We start from the raw sequence: 16,425 nt of genomic DNA, 5'->3' as shown, positions 1-16,425 counted from the left end.
TGAGGAGAGGGCTATGGCTGCCGGGGTGACCAGGATCGAGGACGTGCTGGGCGGCGGTGGAGTGGGCCGGATGATTCCCCAGGAGTTGGCGTAATGTGCAACGGTGGACATCCGGCTCGCGACCAATGCCATCGAAGACGTTAGGACAGTCTTGCTCGACCTCGATGTCATATTGGGACTGAGGTGACGCAGGTGTGCAGTGGTCTTCTGTCCAAGCACACCCGTTTGGACGGACTTCCACATTGGCCCCAAACCATGAACCCTCCCTCGGGAGCCGGTGCCCCGCAACCTGAATCGCCTCGTGGAAATGCCCTTTGACATGGCGCGGAGGGGTGCCGTGTATGGGCTGCTGCTGCACACCCTTCTTTGCTCAGGCACGCCCTGGCGTGCCTTTTTGCCATCCGGCAACGGAGGTCCCCTGGGGAGGGCCCTCTACGGAGGTGTCCTCCCCTTTTCCATCAGGGACGTGGGGTGGAGGGTGTTGCATGCAGCAGTCCCATACAATCGTAGGCTGTGTCGTTTCACAGACTCCCAAGATGCCTGCGACTTTTGTGGCCTTGTGGAGTCCATGGACCACGTGTATGTTGGTTGTTGTAGGCTACACCCCCTTTTTAGTTTCTTGAAAAACCTTTTACTGTTGTTTTATTTGCACTTCAGCCTCACGCTCTTGATCTACGGGTGCGCGGTGTGGAGGGGGGCTGGGAGGGAGGAGGACCATCTCGTGAACCTGCTCTTGGGCCTGGCCAAGTTGGCCATTAACAGATCCAGGCAGCAGGCAATTGAGGGGGTCGTCTGACCTGACTGCCTGCCCCTCTTCTGTGGTTATGTTCGTGGCCAGGTGTCCCTGGAGAGGGAGCATGCAGTGTCCACCAGCACCGTCGAGATCTTCCATGCTCGTTAGGCACCACGGGGACTGGGGTGCTTTATCAACCCCTTTAATCACATTCTGATTTTATGTTGGTAAGTTTCCTTTGCATTTTGTCTTATGTTTTTGTAGTTTCCTTTTAAGGGGCTGTCTTTTACTTTGTCCCTTGATTTGTTAATTTAGTTTATTTGTTGTGTAACAAAAGAGTTACATCTTCTTAATCTTCCTAACCCTGCCGCTACGTCTTGGTGCTCCCCCAGATATCACAGTGGAGTGGAGGCAGTCTGCAGACTGCTACGCCCTGTCAATAATGATCTTGACAAGCGTCCTCTGGGTTTGTGAATGTGAGAGTTGAGAGTGATGAGAAGAGAGTGACTTACCTTGGCAAAATGGAGGAGACCATTCATCCTCTTGTGGCTGTCCTCTTTAACAGGGCGTTGGCTCTGACCACCGTTGCCATCACCTCCCAAGCCAGATTAGTGAGGTTGCTGCCCATCCTGAGCCAAAGCAGGGGTAGAGGGCATCACAGCGAGTCTCTACTGCATCCAAAAGGCACTCGAGGGATGTGTCATTGAACCTGGGGGCAGGAGTGTTTTTTGACTTTCAGGGTCATGTCTTCTTTGCAGCAGTCATGGGCTGGAAGCACTGAGAGGTGGGCGCACGGCTGGACTTTAAATATAGCGCCCGGAGCGATGAAGCGGCGAGGTGATGGCACAGCGGGTGAATGAGAGCCTGCCGGCCATGGAAATGGCATGTTTCCCAGGAATGCATAATTAATGCGGCAGGTTTGGGATGGTACGGCGTGAAAAGCCGCCTTTGTGGACCCACTACTGCACTTAGTGCAAGTCTGGGACAATTCAACCCATCACCTTAGATGACAATCCGTTCGACTCAAAGCATTCCGTATTCTCTGGGACTATGACGACCACTTTGAGTCGAACTTTCGACATCTTCTGGGACCGGGGCAAGATCTGGGGGAATTAAAACAGAGCAGAAAAAGGATGGCGGTCACCAGAAACCCAGAAAGGAGGCCAAGAACAGGCTCAGAGGACCCAGCTGTATCCAGAGCTGGGACAGGAACCAGCGGAGAGATGGTCTGTCACATTTTAATTTTATGTGGTGCTGGGAACAGGGAAGGCAATGAGAAAAGAATTCATGCAGATTCATTTGGTCTTTTACTAACTGACCTAAACTGCTTATGCCTGTCTGATTTCTGTTTCATTGCATCAAATAGTTGGAATTTTAGATAAATTTGATCTTAATTTATTATTGTAAATTGCACAAGCCATGTGTTGCAAAATAAAGGCATTACTGTGCAAAATAAGTTTTTAATCCAGCATTGATTAGGTTAGCATACTATTTTGACGATTAATTGTTGGCTTGAGATTGGATAGCTGCTATATATTATAGCATCTTTCCATTAGTTATTTGTGCTATCTTTTCTATCTAAAGAAGGAAACCCTAAAAAAAAAACTTAACACAAAGACAGAAGGTAATGTTACTATGTGACTAAACCATCTAATAAAGGAGTTAGTGAGAATGAAAATGGGGACACTGAAAACCAAAAGGTAGCTCCCACAAATCAAAAAGTAGATGGAGAGAATCTCAAGGAGAGCCTTCAAAATAAATTGTTTTGACCTCAGCACTCTACCTTTACCATCAACCCAAGGGATCAACTCTGGTTCATTGAGGAGTGTAGAAGGGTATGCCGGGACCAGCACCAAGCATACCCAAATATGAGGTGTCAACCTAATGAAGCTACAATATAAGACTACATGCATACTAAACAGCGGAAGCAGCATGCTCTAGACAGAGCTAAGCGATCCCACAACTAGGGGATCATTTCAAAGTTCGGCAATCCTGCACATGATTGGTGGTGGTCAATTAAACAACTAATGGGAGGCGGCAGCTTCACGGGCATTCCTATCCTCAATGATGGTGGAGCCCAGCATGTCAGCATTGAGTACAAGGCTGAAGCATTTGCAACCATCTTCAGCTAGAAGTTCATAGTGAATGATCCATCTTGACCCCCACCTGAGGGCCCTAGGATCACAGCCAATTCAATTCACTCCAAGTGGTATCAAGAAATGGCTGAGTACAGTGGTTTCAACAAAGGTCATCGGTCTCAACAACATCCCGGCTGTAGTGAAGACGACTTATGCTCCAGGACTAACTACGCCCTTGGCTAGGCTGTTCTAGGACAATTACAACACCGGCATCTACCAGACAATGTGGAAAATTGCAAACGTATGCCATGTCCCCAAAAAGCAGGACTAATCCAATTCAGCCAGTTAATACCCCAGTTGCCTACACCCTATCATCAGTAAAGTGTCAAAGGTGTCATTGACAGTGGTATCAAGCTGCACTTACTCAACGATAACCTGCTCAGCAAGATTTAGTCTGAGTTCCACCAGGACCACTGGGCTCCTGACGTCATTACAGTCTTTGTCCAAACATGGACAAAAGAGCTGAATTCCAGAATTACGGTGAGAGTGACTGGCCTTGACATCAAAGCAGCACATGACCAAGTGTCTGACCAAGAAGCCCTAGTAAAATTGAAGTCAATATAAATCAGGGGAAAATTCTCTACTCGTTGGAATCATACGTACCACAAAGTTGTGGTTGTTGATTAGCTCCTCATTCATCCCCAGTGCACAGTGACAGCAACGTGTACCATCTACAAAATGCAATGCAGAAACTCACCAAGGCTCCTTCAACAGCACCTTCCACACCCGCAACTTTTACATGTCGATGCAAAGGCAGCAGCTGTGTGAAAAATTCACCAGCTTCAAGTTTCCCTCCGGGGGTCACAGTATCCTGACTTGGAACCATGGGCAGAATTTTGCCGTCGGCGAGCAGGGGGCGGGGCCTGCTCACTGACGCGTAAAATGATGCGGGATGACGTCAGGAGGAACCCCCGATGTCATCCCGCCCCATTTAAATTTTCAGGAAGGCGGGCCCGCAGCAAAATCAGCTGCGGGCCCGCCGACCTGTCAATGGCCAATTGAGGCCATTGACAGGATCGATTATACAATTAAAAGGACCTGCCCGTCCAACCTTAAGGTTGGACGGGCAGGCCAGGAACCCCGGCGGGCAATAGGAAAAACATGAAACCTCATCCACCAGCGAGATGAGGTTTCATGTAGGGTTTTAAAAAGTTTAATAAACTTATTATATAAATTATGAACATGTCCCATCTCATGACATGTCACATGAGGGAGACATGTTTGGGAATTTTTGTTTTCTATTTTTCATATTTTTAAAAGTGTCAGCGATCTCTCTGAGGCAGCACCTTGCGCATGCGCGAAAGAGCGCACTCTCGCTTTTGGGGAATCCCCCCCGCTCGCACAGGAAGCACATAGCGCTTCCCGCCGGACGTCACGCTGGGCGGGCCTTAATTGGCCCGCCCACGTAAAATAGCAGCGGGGCCCGCTTCTCCGGCGGGAATCAGCTCCCCGCCCGCCTGACAGGCAGAAAATTCTGCCCCATATCTCTGTTCCTTCACTGTTGTTGGATCAAAATACTGGAACTCACTCCCTAAATGCCCTTTGGATGTACCTACACTACATGGGCTGTGGCAGTTCAATGCAGCAGCTCATTACCATCTTCTCAAGGGATTAGGGATCCCAATTAGGAATGGATAATAAATGCGGACAAAAGTAAAATACTGCAGATGCTAAAAATCTAAAATAAAAACAGAAAATGCTGGAAAACTCAGCAGGTCTGGCAGTATCTGTGAAGAGAAAAACAGAGTTAATGTTTCGAGTCTGTATGACTCTTCAGAGCTAATGAGAAGTAGAAATGTGATGGATTTTATAATGTTTTAGAGGGAGTGGAGCAGGTGGAGCAAAATAGGTCAGCGATAGAAGGAGCTAAGGAGAAATTTGACAAAGATGTCATGGACACAGGACAAAGGGAGTGTTAATGGTAGTGTTAAAGACTAAAAAAGGTGCTGATAGAGCTTAAATGCAGACGTCAGCAACAGACACATGCCCTGAACGAATAAAAATTTAAGCAGTCTGCCACTCCTTGCTTCCCCAGTTTGACCTCTTTGTGCCACAAAGGTCAAGGTGGCTGGACTCTGCCAACATTAAACAGCAGATCCCTAAATATAACAAAATGGTGACACTTGAGGATAGCAAATGGCCTTGGCTAGCACTTCCTAAAAGCAAAAAGAATGGACTCTCTTAAAGGTTTAAAACACAACTGAACAATACACAACATTAAAACCCTGCAGTGTTTCTCTGAATGGTACCGAAAGTGGCACTTCATCACCCATCACTGCTCCACAGTTAACTATGTAAGGATAGTAAGGCTGCTGACAAATTAGTGTGCTCACATTCAGCAACAGTTACATGTTACCACATTGTTGGCCCTTGATGAGCTCCTTCACAAGTTAAATTGTTTTTGACGACACAATTCATTGCAGTCCTAACATGCTGTACAATGAAATAGCAGATTGAGAGTTTGCATCAATGGCAAGTTAACACTCTGTGTGTACTAAAGCAAAGCCCTTAGGCCCTCACATAGGACAAAAATAATATAGTACAGGTGAATATTTAGACAGCTGGAATAGTGTACATAAAATAAAAGGCAAACATTATACTATGATATTGGGTTCAAGTTACGTCAGACTCTTGGCATTTCTTTATTTCCTTACCTCTCCACAATGACCTTTGGCTAGTTTCACCAGCTCTGCATGCAACTGGTTGCATTTTTCATTAGACAAGCCTTTCGCTCTCTTCAGCTCGATTTCTGGAGGTCTGTGGGAATGACAGTGGAGCAGCGTTACTACAGGATCAAAGTCAGAGCGTTATGCAGCAAGCTGGCCTCTACTTCAGCCAGCAACACTGTATTTCACCACGCTGCCAAGTGTGACAAAGGGGCACATCAAAAATGTCGCTGCTACTGGGTTTGTCATTTTATTAACATTTTTCTCACCCGTTGCATCTCCTTCCCCTTGACTGAAGACTTTAATTGTTTACAGGAGCATGCTTGATGAGAGGGCACTCGACACTGCTGCTACATTGCTGAAGCAGTTAATTCTCGTGCTTGAGCCATCAGATACTGACAACATACCACTCATTAAAGAACATCACTTTTGAGCCAAATCCATTTGTGACCAGACATCCACACATCCTTAACCTTAGCAGGGAAGCCCCACAGAATTTTGCTCTCAGCTCCAGCTCTCGTCACCCTAAGAACAGAGCTTGGAGGCTGTGGGGAAGTTCGAGCCCATCAATATCATGGGCTGTTTGGCTCAGCTTTACACTAAATAAACTTGCTGATCCATCAGGGACTGGACTTGATAGGCAACACTATCAAAAAATGCAAACTAAAACCACGTTAGTTTAGTGAATCCACAAATTACCTGCACAGATTGCAAATAAAACTATTAATAACAATAAAATACTGGCAGCAACCTTGACAGCCTTTAAGATTTAAAAATATGTACTCATGTTACAATATCTGGGTCTATGTCATTTATTCAAGACTGAGATATGAACGCAGTAACCCATTCTGAACTTGGTTCGAATTACCCAAATGTCCTCAGAACTGTGACTCAGCCCAACTTGCAAACACAGTAAAGGCTTTGTGTTTTTTTTAAAATAGGCAGGGTTATAAAATATGGGCTGAACCTAGCAGGACAAACAAACAAAGTGGGAAGGGGAATGGGGAGAAGGACAAGAGAGGGCAGCGTACAGAGAGAGGGAAAACAAAAACAGAATTACCTGGAAAAACTCAGCAGGTCTGGCAGCATCGGCGGAGAAGAAAAGAGTTGACGTTTCGAGTCCTCGTGACCCTTCAGCAGAACTGAGTAAAGTTAGGAGAGGGGTGAAATATAAGCTGTTATGCTGTTATATATTAGCTTATATTTCACCCCTCTCCTAACTTTACTCAGTTCTGCTGAAGGGTCACGAGGACTCGAAACGTCAACTCTTTTCTTCTCCGCCGATGCTGCCAGACCTGCTGAGTTTTTCCAGGTAATTCTGTTTTTGTTTTGGATTTCCAGCATCCGCAGTAGTTTTTTGTTTTTATTAGTACAGAGAGAGGGAATTGGGCAGCAGCCAGCATGCTGAGCAAGTAGGAAAGTTGCAATCAGTAGGAGATATAGGAACAGAAGTAGACCATTCAGCCCCTCAAGCCAATTTTACCATATAATTAAATCGTGGCTGATCTGACTCTTAGCTTCATTTATCTGCCTTTGATGCATCTCCCTCTATATTCTTATGAAAGAAAAATCTGTCTTTCTGTCTGGAAAATTTCAATTGACCATCCAGTCTTTTGGAGAGCGGGTTCCAGATTTTCATTACTCTGTGTGAAAAGGTCCTCGTGCTAAATATCTTCACTCTGATTTTAAAATTGTGTCTCATTGTTCTGTAGTCATCCACCAATGAAAATGGCTTTTCTTTACCTACCCTATCAAATCCTTTTATAATTTTTAAACGCTTCAATTAGATCACTTGTCAACCTTCTAATCTAAACCAGGTTGCATAATATAACCCTTTAATTTGACCTCTGGATTAATTCTGGTGAATCTATGCCCCTTTATGACCAACTTATCCTTCCCAAGACACAATGTTCAAAACAAAACACAGTACTCCAGATGGCACTAATGGAAGACAGCAGATGGTTGAACTGTTAGAAATTGCAAGAGCCCTGTGTACAGAGAAAATTCACAAAGTGGTTTGACGGTTGGGACTGTTAGTGTACATGATTTGGCAGACAGCTGCGATTCCTAGTCATCACTGGTGTGGAGACAGCATATACAGAAATCAGGGCACTGCATTCTCAATTACCAAAGTATAAAGGGCATTAGCATCACTATTCACTTGTTTATTATGCTTTCTACAAGCAAGGAATTCCATGGGAGGATTGCGGCTCTTTAGTTCTAGCACAAGAGCAACAAATTCTGTGAATGAACTGGAAATTGCACCATTTACAAACTGCATCTCATCCTTAAGATCTACTAAAGGACTGAAATAACTCCAGCCAGAAGACCCGCTGTTTGTAAAACGTGTCCAAGAGCAGCTTACTGAGAAAGTGTACAGTGACCCTATTTACTACCTTTTAAGCATTGTGCTGTTTTAGTCTATATCTGCACCCCTGAAGTCTATGAAGGTATTTACCTGGCGGTGTGATATTCTCTGCCTGCTGATGTGATGGGGAAACATGGTGGGCATCGACCAGAGATTGTTGAACTGTGGTTGCATGAACCCATTCACAACATTAGAATTAAGATTCCGATGGGTTCTTAGAAGATACAGTCTGCTTATGGATAGTGCTCTCTAGCTATGAACACAGAAGGTGTTTGGGGAAAGGAATTAAATTTTCAAATTATAACAGGTCCCTTTGGACTGGCATCAGGTTCCAATTTTCTTCAGACAAAAACAAATTTAAATTAGAGACTACTGCAAACACAATCCCCTAAAGCCAGGGTTATGTCTAAATTCAGCACAGTAATGTAGTCTACCCTGATTAACACAAAATTAAATGTATAAATGACAAACATCACTTAAATCCATCACACAGCAGAGGTCCCTATAAACAAGTAAAACTCTAACTTTAGCACAGTGAGTCTAGGCGATGTGGTGATTTAAAGTGTAATAATACTATAACTTAGTGGTGCAAAGTCACCTTGGAGACAGTCTCACATCAGTTGAATTTTGCACAAAGCACAGTTATAACTGTCATTTTGTCTCTTGAAATTGTGTTTGAAGCCAGTCTAGTCCAGCTATAAAAGCCCTAACTGCCATGATTTTGGGCAGTTCATAGTAGACATACATCAAAAGAATAAAACTCGGGGCAGGGGCAGTCGGATGTGAGAAATCTAGATGGCACAATGATACAGTCAGGAATCTTTGCCCTCAGATTCAGATTATGAGACAATTTATTGGGGAAGGGAAACGGAATCTCAATACATATATGCAATACCTCACCCAAGAATGCTTTAAGCCCCTCACCTTTACCAATGTCAATAAAAGCTTGGACAGCTCCAACAAAACCAGCCAGAAGCACTCGGAAAAGACTTTTATCCACAAAGCTCATCTTAAAATTTAGCTATTTTACTAGGACTTTTATAACCTCTCCAAACTTTCTGCCATATGTGATGACACTATAATGACTATTACTTAAAGCTTCATCCACCTTTGCATTGGAGCTTTGATTATCCCAATTACTTGTTCACAGACTGATTCAAAAAAAAGCTTCCTATTAATTTCAGAAATCACTTCCATTCCTTTCCAGTGAAGATATTGTTGTCCCAGTCAATTTCTGGCAAGTTAAAATCTCCAGCTAGTACAGTTGGTTCCTTACTAATAACCTTCCTTATCCCATCCCACATTTCTAGATCAAGATTTTCAACCAGATTGTGGAGTCTATATAATATTCCAAGTAATAGCTCACCTCGGTTATCATCTATTAATTCTAAACAAAGTTATTGGGCTGAATTTTCCAGGCCCCAAGGCAGAAGTAGAAAATAGCCACGTCAAGTCAGGTCTTCGATGCATTCCCACCTCCAGGGCACTTTTCCAGGGGTGGGCTGGGGCCATGGCCATCAATGCCCCACAGGGGTTATTTTGTAATGGCAACAATATTTTCCCATCTGAACAGCCCCCTGGCTAGTGCGGAGGTCACCAGCCGAATGGAGGTGGTAGGCCAATTAACCATCAAAGCCAGAGGCTCCATGCCCAATGACAGGGCCTCAAGGATCAAAGGCAGCAACCGCAACAGTTACCACAACTACAAAGCGGTTTCTCCTCCACCCCAATGGCCCTACCAATTTTGGGCCTCTTTATTTAATGATTTCTCTGCAGGCAACCGAGAGCCATGTTGAGGCACCCTCTCACTCGCCTGACTGTGCAGCGCCCTCCTCTCCCGGTGGGGTTGCCTACCAGACATCACTCGGGCCCTCAGGTCTTATTTGTCAGATTTCTTTCATTAATGTAAGCTCCTTGATTTTTATGTTTCCTATTTACATTATTAACATTTTACTTGATTTTTTTTCCCATTGCTGGAATTAGACTTAGCAAATTTCCTTCAACCAACAGCATTTTTTTTTATAATAAAAGCAAAATACTGCGGATGCTGGAAATCTGAAACAAAAACAAAAATAAAAATAGCTGGAAAAACTCAGCAGGTCTGGCAGCATCTGCGGAGAGGAACACAATTGACGTTTCAAGTCCGTATGACTCTTCAGCATTTTTTAAAATTACATTTCAGGGTCACCAGTCCCTGGATAGCCTCACTGGCGTACAACTTGTTGCGCATTGAACAGTAAGAGCAAAGACAGGTTCAGTGACTCAACTGCACAGCCTGTCAATTGTATGCATGAATTCAAAAGGCCTGGCACAGAGAGGATCGGGTACTCACACATCTGGGTAGCTGGATGGGCAACTAACATGTAAATCCACTGCAACATGGCTATCTTTCACGTTGATCAATCCCTGAGGGTGTAGCACTATACAAATTTCTGGGGGACGTTTTACCTGGAACAGAAACATTGATTCAGATTTATAAGATTCAGCACCAGAAGCAAAAAGGGCAAACTCTACTGTCAGATAAGACAACTGGCCCATTGCAGAAGGTACTGTGGTAAATGTCAAATGTCCGGATAGCACTGAGCACTAATTCGAGATAGCCTTTTGTGCTGTGGAATGATGAATGAGGTCATTCTGCTAGCTACTTAAAAACAAATGGATTTCAGGCTAGCCCAAGAGGAAGGTGAATAGAAATAGAACGCCACTTGAGACAAAACACAAGCTCACTAGTGTCAGCTTGGCTCCATTGCTATCACTCTCACTTCCAAGTCAAAAGGTTCTGGATTTAAAACCCACTCTAGGAACTCGAATACCTAATCTAGGCTGACATTGCAGCCTGGTACTGAGAGTGTGTTCCATTGTCATGTTTCAGATGGGACTTTATATTGGGTCTCTACCTGTTTGTTCAGGTGGATAAAAAAGATCTCAGCATTTTTTGCAGGGGAAAAGAGCTTTCAGCCATAAAAAAAAATAGATTAGTCATTTATATTTACTGTTTAGGGGAACCTATCTATGCATAATTTGGCTGGCAAACTTGTCTACAAAACAGGTGAATGCTCTCAGTATTAATTCATTAACAATGAAGCATTTTTGATATATCCTGAGAATATGAGAGACTTTTTTTAAATTGCAAATTCTTTCTTAAACTACATTGTTTCCAAGATACCACAGAAAGTGGTAGTGCTAGGGATGCAGTAATTTTGCTTAAGTCATTCATCGGGATGTGGATGTCATTGGCAAGTCCAGCATTTATTGCCCATCCCTAGTGCTCTTGAAAAAGTGGTTTGCCACCTTTAATCGCTGCCATCCATGTGGAAAAGGTACTCCCACTGCACTGTTAGATAAGAAATTCCAGAATTATGACCCAGCACTAATGAAGGAGTGAGCATCACACTGTATGTGACATGAAGCATAATCTGGTGATGGGGGTGTTCCCTGCATCTGCCGCCTTGGCCTTCTAAGAGCTGAAGGTCATACGTTGGGAGGTGATGCCAAACATGCCTTGGCAACTTGCTTCAGTGCATCTTGTAGATGGTACACATAGCAAAAAAGGTATGCTTGTAATGGAGGCAGTGGATATTTAACGTGACAAAGAGTTGCCAATTAAATTGACCACTTTGTTCTGGATGGTGTTGAGCTTCCTCAGTGTTATGAGCGCTGCAATCAGGCAGTGTAGGTGTAGGAGAGACTTCAGGGGGTCAGGGGTGAGCTATCAACTGCAGAAATCCCAGCCCATCCCTGCCCACACTCCATAAACCCTCCCCATTCCCATATACCAATCCCCCTCCCTCTTCCCCAATCCCCCTCCCCCAATCCCGCTCCCTCTTCCCCACCCCACAATCCACCTCCCCAATCCCCCCTTCCCCCAAGCTCCCTTCCCCCATCCCCACAATCATCAATTACCCTCCCTCTCCACCAATTCCCCTCCCTCTCCCAGAGTCCAGCCTCCCCAATACCCCTACCTCTCCCCCAATTCCCCTCCTGCTCCCCTTTCTCCAACTCGCCCATTCCCCCTCCCTCTCCCACATCCTCCCTCCCCAATCCCTCTCCCTCAATATCCCTCCCTTCCCTCCCCTTCCTCTACCCCTCCCCCAATCCCCCCTCCTCACCCTCCCTCTCACCCAATCCCCCTCCTCCTCCTCCTCTCCCTCTCCCCCATCCCCCCTCCACCTCTCCCTCTCCCCCTCCCCATCCCCCCTCCACCTCTCCCTCTCCCCCTCCCCATCCCCCATCTCCTCCTCCCCTAATGACGCTCCCCAATCCCCCTGCCCCCCTGCCACTTCCCCAATTTCCCTCCCTCTCACCCTCCCCACTCCCCATCCCCCTCTCCCCAATACCCTTCCCACACTCCCCCAATTCAATACCCCACTTCCACTTTCCCAAATACCCCCATGCCCAAAATCCTATTCACCTCTCACTCATCCCCACTGCCCCACACCCAGCCCAGTTTCCCCTCCCCCTCTCACACATCCCCATTCCTCCTATCCATCCCGACTTCCCCCTCCAGCTGCCGCACTGCCCCATCCCTCCTCTCTCCGCACCCCATCCCACCTCCCACTGCACCCCCATCCCACCTCCCAGCTCCCACCACCCCCCATCCCTCCTTCCACCACTCCCCATCCCATCTCTACATCTCTTGATGCCCCCCCAAATCTCCCTATGCCACCTCCCTCCTCACACAGCACCCCATGCCACCTCCCTCCTCTCGCCGCCCACATCTCCCTCATCCCACCACCCCCCAAATCGCCCCCATCCACCCGCTCCCCCCCAAATCTACTCCATCCACCCACTACCCCCCGCAAATCTACCCCATCCACACGCTTCCCCCCCCAAATCTACCCCATCCACCCACTCCCACCCCCCTAAATCTACCCCATCTACCTGCACCCCCGCAAATCTCCCCAAGCCCCTGGATCTCGCCCAAACCCCACCCCCCAATCTCCCCCATTCCCCCGCTCCCCCCAAATCTCCCCCATCCACCTGCTCCCCCCCGAATCTCCCCCATCCCCCCGCTCCTCCCCAAATCTCCTCCATCCTCCTGCTCCCCCCAAATCTCTCTCGCTCCCCCATCCACTCACTGCCCCCCAAATCTCCCCCATCCTCCCACTCCTCCCCCAAATCTCCCCCATCCTCTCCCATCCACCCATTACCCTCCAAATCACCATCCTCCCGCTCCCCCACAAATCTCCCCCATCTTCCCGCTGCCCCGAATCTCCCCCCAAATCTCCCCCATCCGCCCGCTCCCTCCCCAAATCTCCCTATTCCACCCGCTCACCCCCAAATCTCCCCAATCCCCTGGATCTACCCCACTCCCCGGATCTTGCCCAAACCCCATCGCCTAATCACCCCATCCCCCCCCCATTCTCCCCCATCCCTCATCCCCACAAATCTCCCCCATCACCTCTGCTCCTCCCAAATCTCCCCCATTCCCACTTCCTCCAAATCTCCCATCTTGCCCCTGCTTCCCCCAAATCTTCCCCATTCCCCCAGCTTCCCCCCAAATCTCCCCCATACCCATGCCCCTCAAATCTCCCCCATCCCCATGACCCTCAAATCTCCCCCATCCCTCGCTCCCCCCAAATCTCCCCCATAGACCTGCAACCCCCAAATCGCCCCCATCCACCCACTCCCCCCCAAATCTCCCCATTCCACGCGCTCACCCCCAAATCTCCCCAACCCCCTGGATCTACCCCATTCCCCAGATCTCGCCCAAACCCCATCCACCACCCCAATCTCCCCCATCCCTCTGCCCCCCAAATCTCCCCATCCCACCCGCTCCTTCAAAATCTCCCCCTTCCCCCCCACTCCCTCCAAATCTCCCATCTTGCCCACTTCCCCCAAATCTCCCCCATCCCCCTGCTCCCACCAAATCTCCCCCTTTCCCCCCCAAAATTGCCCCCATCCACCCGCACCAAATCTCCTCCGTCCTACAAATCTCCCCTACCCTACCGCCACCCCAACAAATCTCCTCCATGCCCCCCCACCACCCCAACAAATCTCCCCATCCCCCGCCACCCCAACAAATCTCCCCCATCCCCCCCGCCACCCCAACAAATCTCCCCCATCCCCCCCCCCGCCACCCCAACAAATCTCCCCCATCCCCCCCCCGCCACCCCAACAAATCTCCCCCATCCCCCCCCGCCACCCCAACAAATCTCCCCCATCCCCCCCCGCCACCCCAACAAATCTCCCCCATCCCCCCCCGCCACCCCAACAAATCTCCCCCATCCCCCCCCGCCACCCCAACAAATCTCCCCCATCCCCCCCGCCACCCCAACAAATCTCCCCCATCCCCCCCGCCACCCCAACAAATCTCCCCCATCCCCCCCACCACCCCAACAAATTTCCCCCATCCCCCCCCACCACCCCAAATAATCTCCCCCATCCCCCCCACCACCCCAACAAATTTCCCCCATCCCCCCCCACCACCCCAAATAATCTCCCCCATCCCCCCCCCACCACCCCAAATAATCTCCCCCATCCCCCCCCCACCACCCCAAATAATCTCCCCCATCCCCCCCCACCACCCCAAATAATCTCCCCCATCCCCGCCCCCACCCCAAATAATCTCCCCCATCCCCGCCCCCACCACCCCAAATAATCTCCCCCATCCCCCCCCCCACCCCACCACCCCAAATAATCTCCCCCATCCCCCCCCCCACCCCACCACCCCAAATAATCTCCCCCATCCCCCCCCCCACCACCCCAAATAATCTCCCCCATCCCCCCCCACCACCCCAAATAATCTCCCCCATCCCCGCCCCCACCCCAAATAATCTCCCCCATCCCCGCCCCCACCACCCCAAATAATCTCCCCCATCCCCCCCCCCCACCCCACCACCCCAAATAATCTCCCCCATCCCCCCCCCCCACCCCACCACCCCAAATAATCTCCCCCATCCCCCCCCCCACCACCCCAAATAATCTCCCCCATCCCCCCCCCCCACCACCCCAAATAATCTCCCCCATCCCCCCCCCCCCCCACCACCCCAAATCTCCATCCACCCCACCCCCCGCCTCCAAATCTCCATCCACCTCCCCCCACCCCCGCATCTCCCGGCCCTCATTTCCCCTCCGCCACAAGCCCCTCATACACCCTCCTGTCCTCTCCTCTCACCTTCCACGGGTCTTGGTTCCGGAGGTCCCTAAAGTCCGTGCCGTAAATGGAGCTCAGGGCCTGTACCTCGGTCTCCTGTTGCTCCGAGTGAGATTCCTGCTCCTGGCCGCTCATGGTCCGACCTAGGGCCGTTATCGGTACGGGGGAGGAGTGAGACGGGCTCCTCGCCAGCCGCAGCTCCCGGCCTGCAGCCTCCAGTGATCCCTCGGCATAACTCCGGCTGAGGCCCCGACCAAAGCCTCTTCGGCAGCCGGCCCGGCTTCACCCGGAACCACAACCGCGGCCCACCAAGCAAATCCGGGTCATCAACTGCTACCACCTCGGTAACCCGGGGCAACTGCCCCACTCAGATTGGTGACCCCAATTCCCCCCGCGTTTTAGTCTTGGTAACCCAGGACAACATTCCCCTCCACCGTCACATCCTTCCCCACCCAGTGACTGAGGATTACTGCGCCCCTCTCACCACCCATCCCATTAACCAAAGATCACTGAGTCCCCACTCCCAATAACCCAGGATGGCTGGACTATCTTTCCTCCCTCCCTCCGGATAACCTAGGACAACTTGGGCCCCTGAAGAAGTCAACTCAACTAAACTTTTGGCAACAAACTCAGGGAGGGATGTTCAGTACCATTCACAACTCCTCACATACTGAAGCAGTCTGTGCCCAAATGCAGTAAGACCTGAACAGGCTTGGGCTGATAAATGGCAAGTAACAGCTCCAAGAGAGAACTTAACCATCTCCCCATGACATTAAATGCCATTACCATCGCTGAACCCTCAATTATCAACAATCATTGGGTTATCATTGACCAGAAACTGAACTTAACCAGCCATATAAATACTGTCGCTACAAGAGCAGATCAGAGTCTGGGAATTCTGCGGTGACTAACTCACCTCCTGATTCCCTAAAGCCTGTCCTTCAAGGCATAAGTCAGGAGTGTGATGGAATACTCTCCACTTAACTGGATGAGTGTGACTCTGACAATACTCAAGAAGCTCAATGTCCAAGACAAAGCAGCCCACTTGATTGGCACCACATCCACCACCTTAAACATTCACTCTCTCCACCAACGCACAGTGGCAGTAGTGTGTACCATCTACACGATACACTGCAGCAACTCACCAAAGCTCCTTCAAAGCCCCTTCCAAATCCACAACCTCTACCACCTAAAAGGACAAGGGCAGCAGATGCATGGGAACACCCACCACCTTCAAGTTTTCCTCCAAGCCAAACACCAGCCTGACTTAGTATTAGATTGCTGTTCCTTCACTTGCTGGGTCAAAATCCTGGAACTCCCTAACACCACTGTGAGCATACCTGCACCATATGGACTGCAGCGGTTCAAGAAGGCCACCCCTTCTCAAAGGCAGTTAGGGATGGGCTACCATTGCTGGTCTAGAA

General features: G+C 49.0%; 1 protein-coding gene across 5 annotated transcripts in view; it reads right to left on the bottom strand.

The window, feature by feature from the left end:
* Positions 1-15,952, bottom strand: part of eif2ak4 (eukaryotic translation initiation factor 2 alpha kinase 4) — a 162,673-nt gene extending 146,721 nt beyond the window's left edge. For 3 of the 5 annotated variants that reach the window (XM_078562929.1, XM_078562931.1, XM_078562930.1), the window contains exons 1-3: positions 15,023-15,952; positions 10,238-10,353; positions 5,526-5,628 (exon numbers count right to left, since the gene is read on the bottom strand). In XM_078562929.1, coding sequence (XP_078419055.1) covers positions 5,526-5,628; positions 10,238-10,353; positions 15,023-15,136 — 333 coding nt within the window. In that variant the 5' untranslated portion in view covers positions 15,137-15,952. Of the gene's footprint in view, positions 1-5,525; positions 5,629-7,995; positions 8,159-10,237; positions 10,354-15,022 lie in introns of those variants that run through there. The other 2 variants (XM_078562933.1, XM_078562932.1) reach the window with 2 other exon arrangements.
* Positions 15,953-16,425: the final 473 nt, after the last annotated feature.

Source organism: Cetorhinus maximus, chromosome 18 (assembly GCF_964194155.1).
Source record: "Cetorhinus maximus chromosome 18, sCetMax3.hap1.1, whole genome shotgun sequence".
Taxonomy (NCBI): Eukaryota; Metazoa; Chordata; class Chondrichthyes; order Lamniformes; family Cetorhinidae; genus Cetorhinus; species Cetorhinus maximus.
This window is presented reverse-complemented; position numbering and strand designations above follow the sequence as displayed.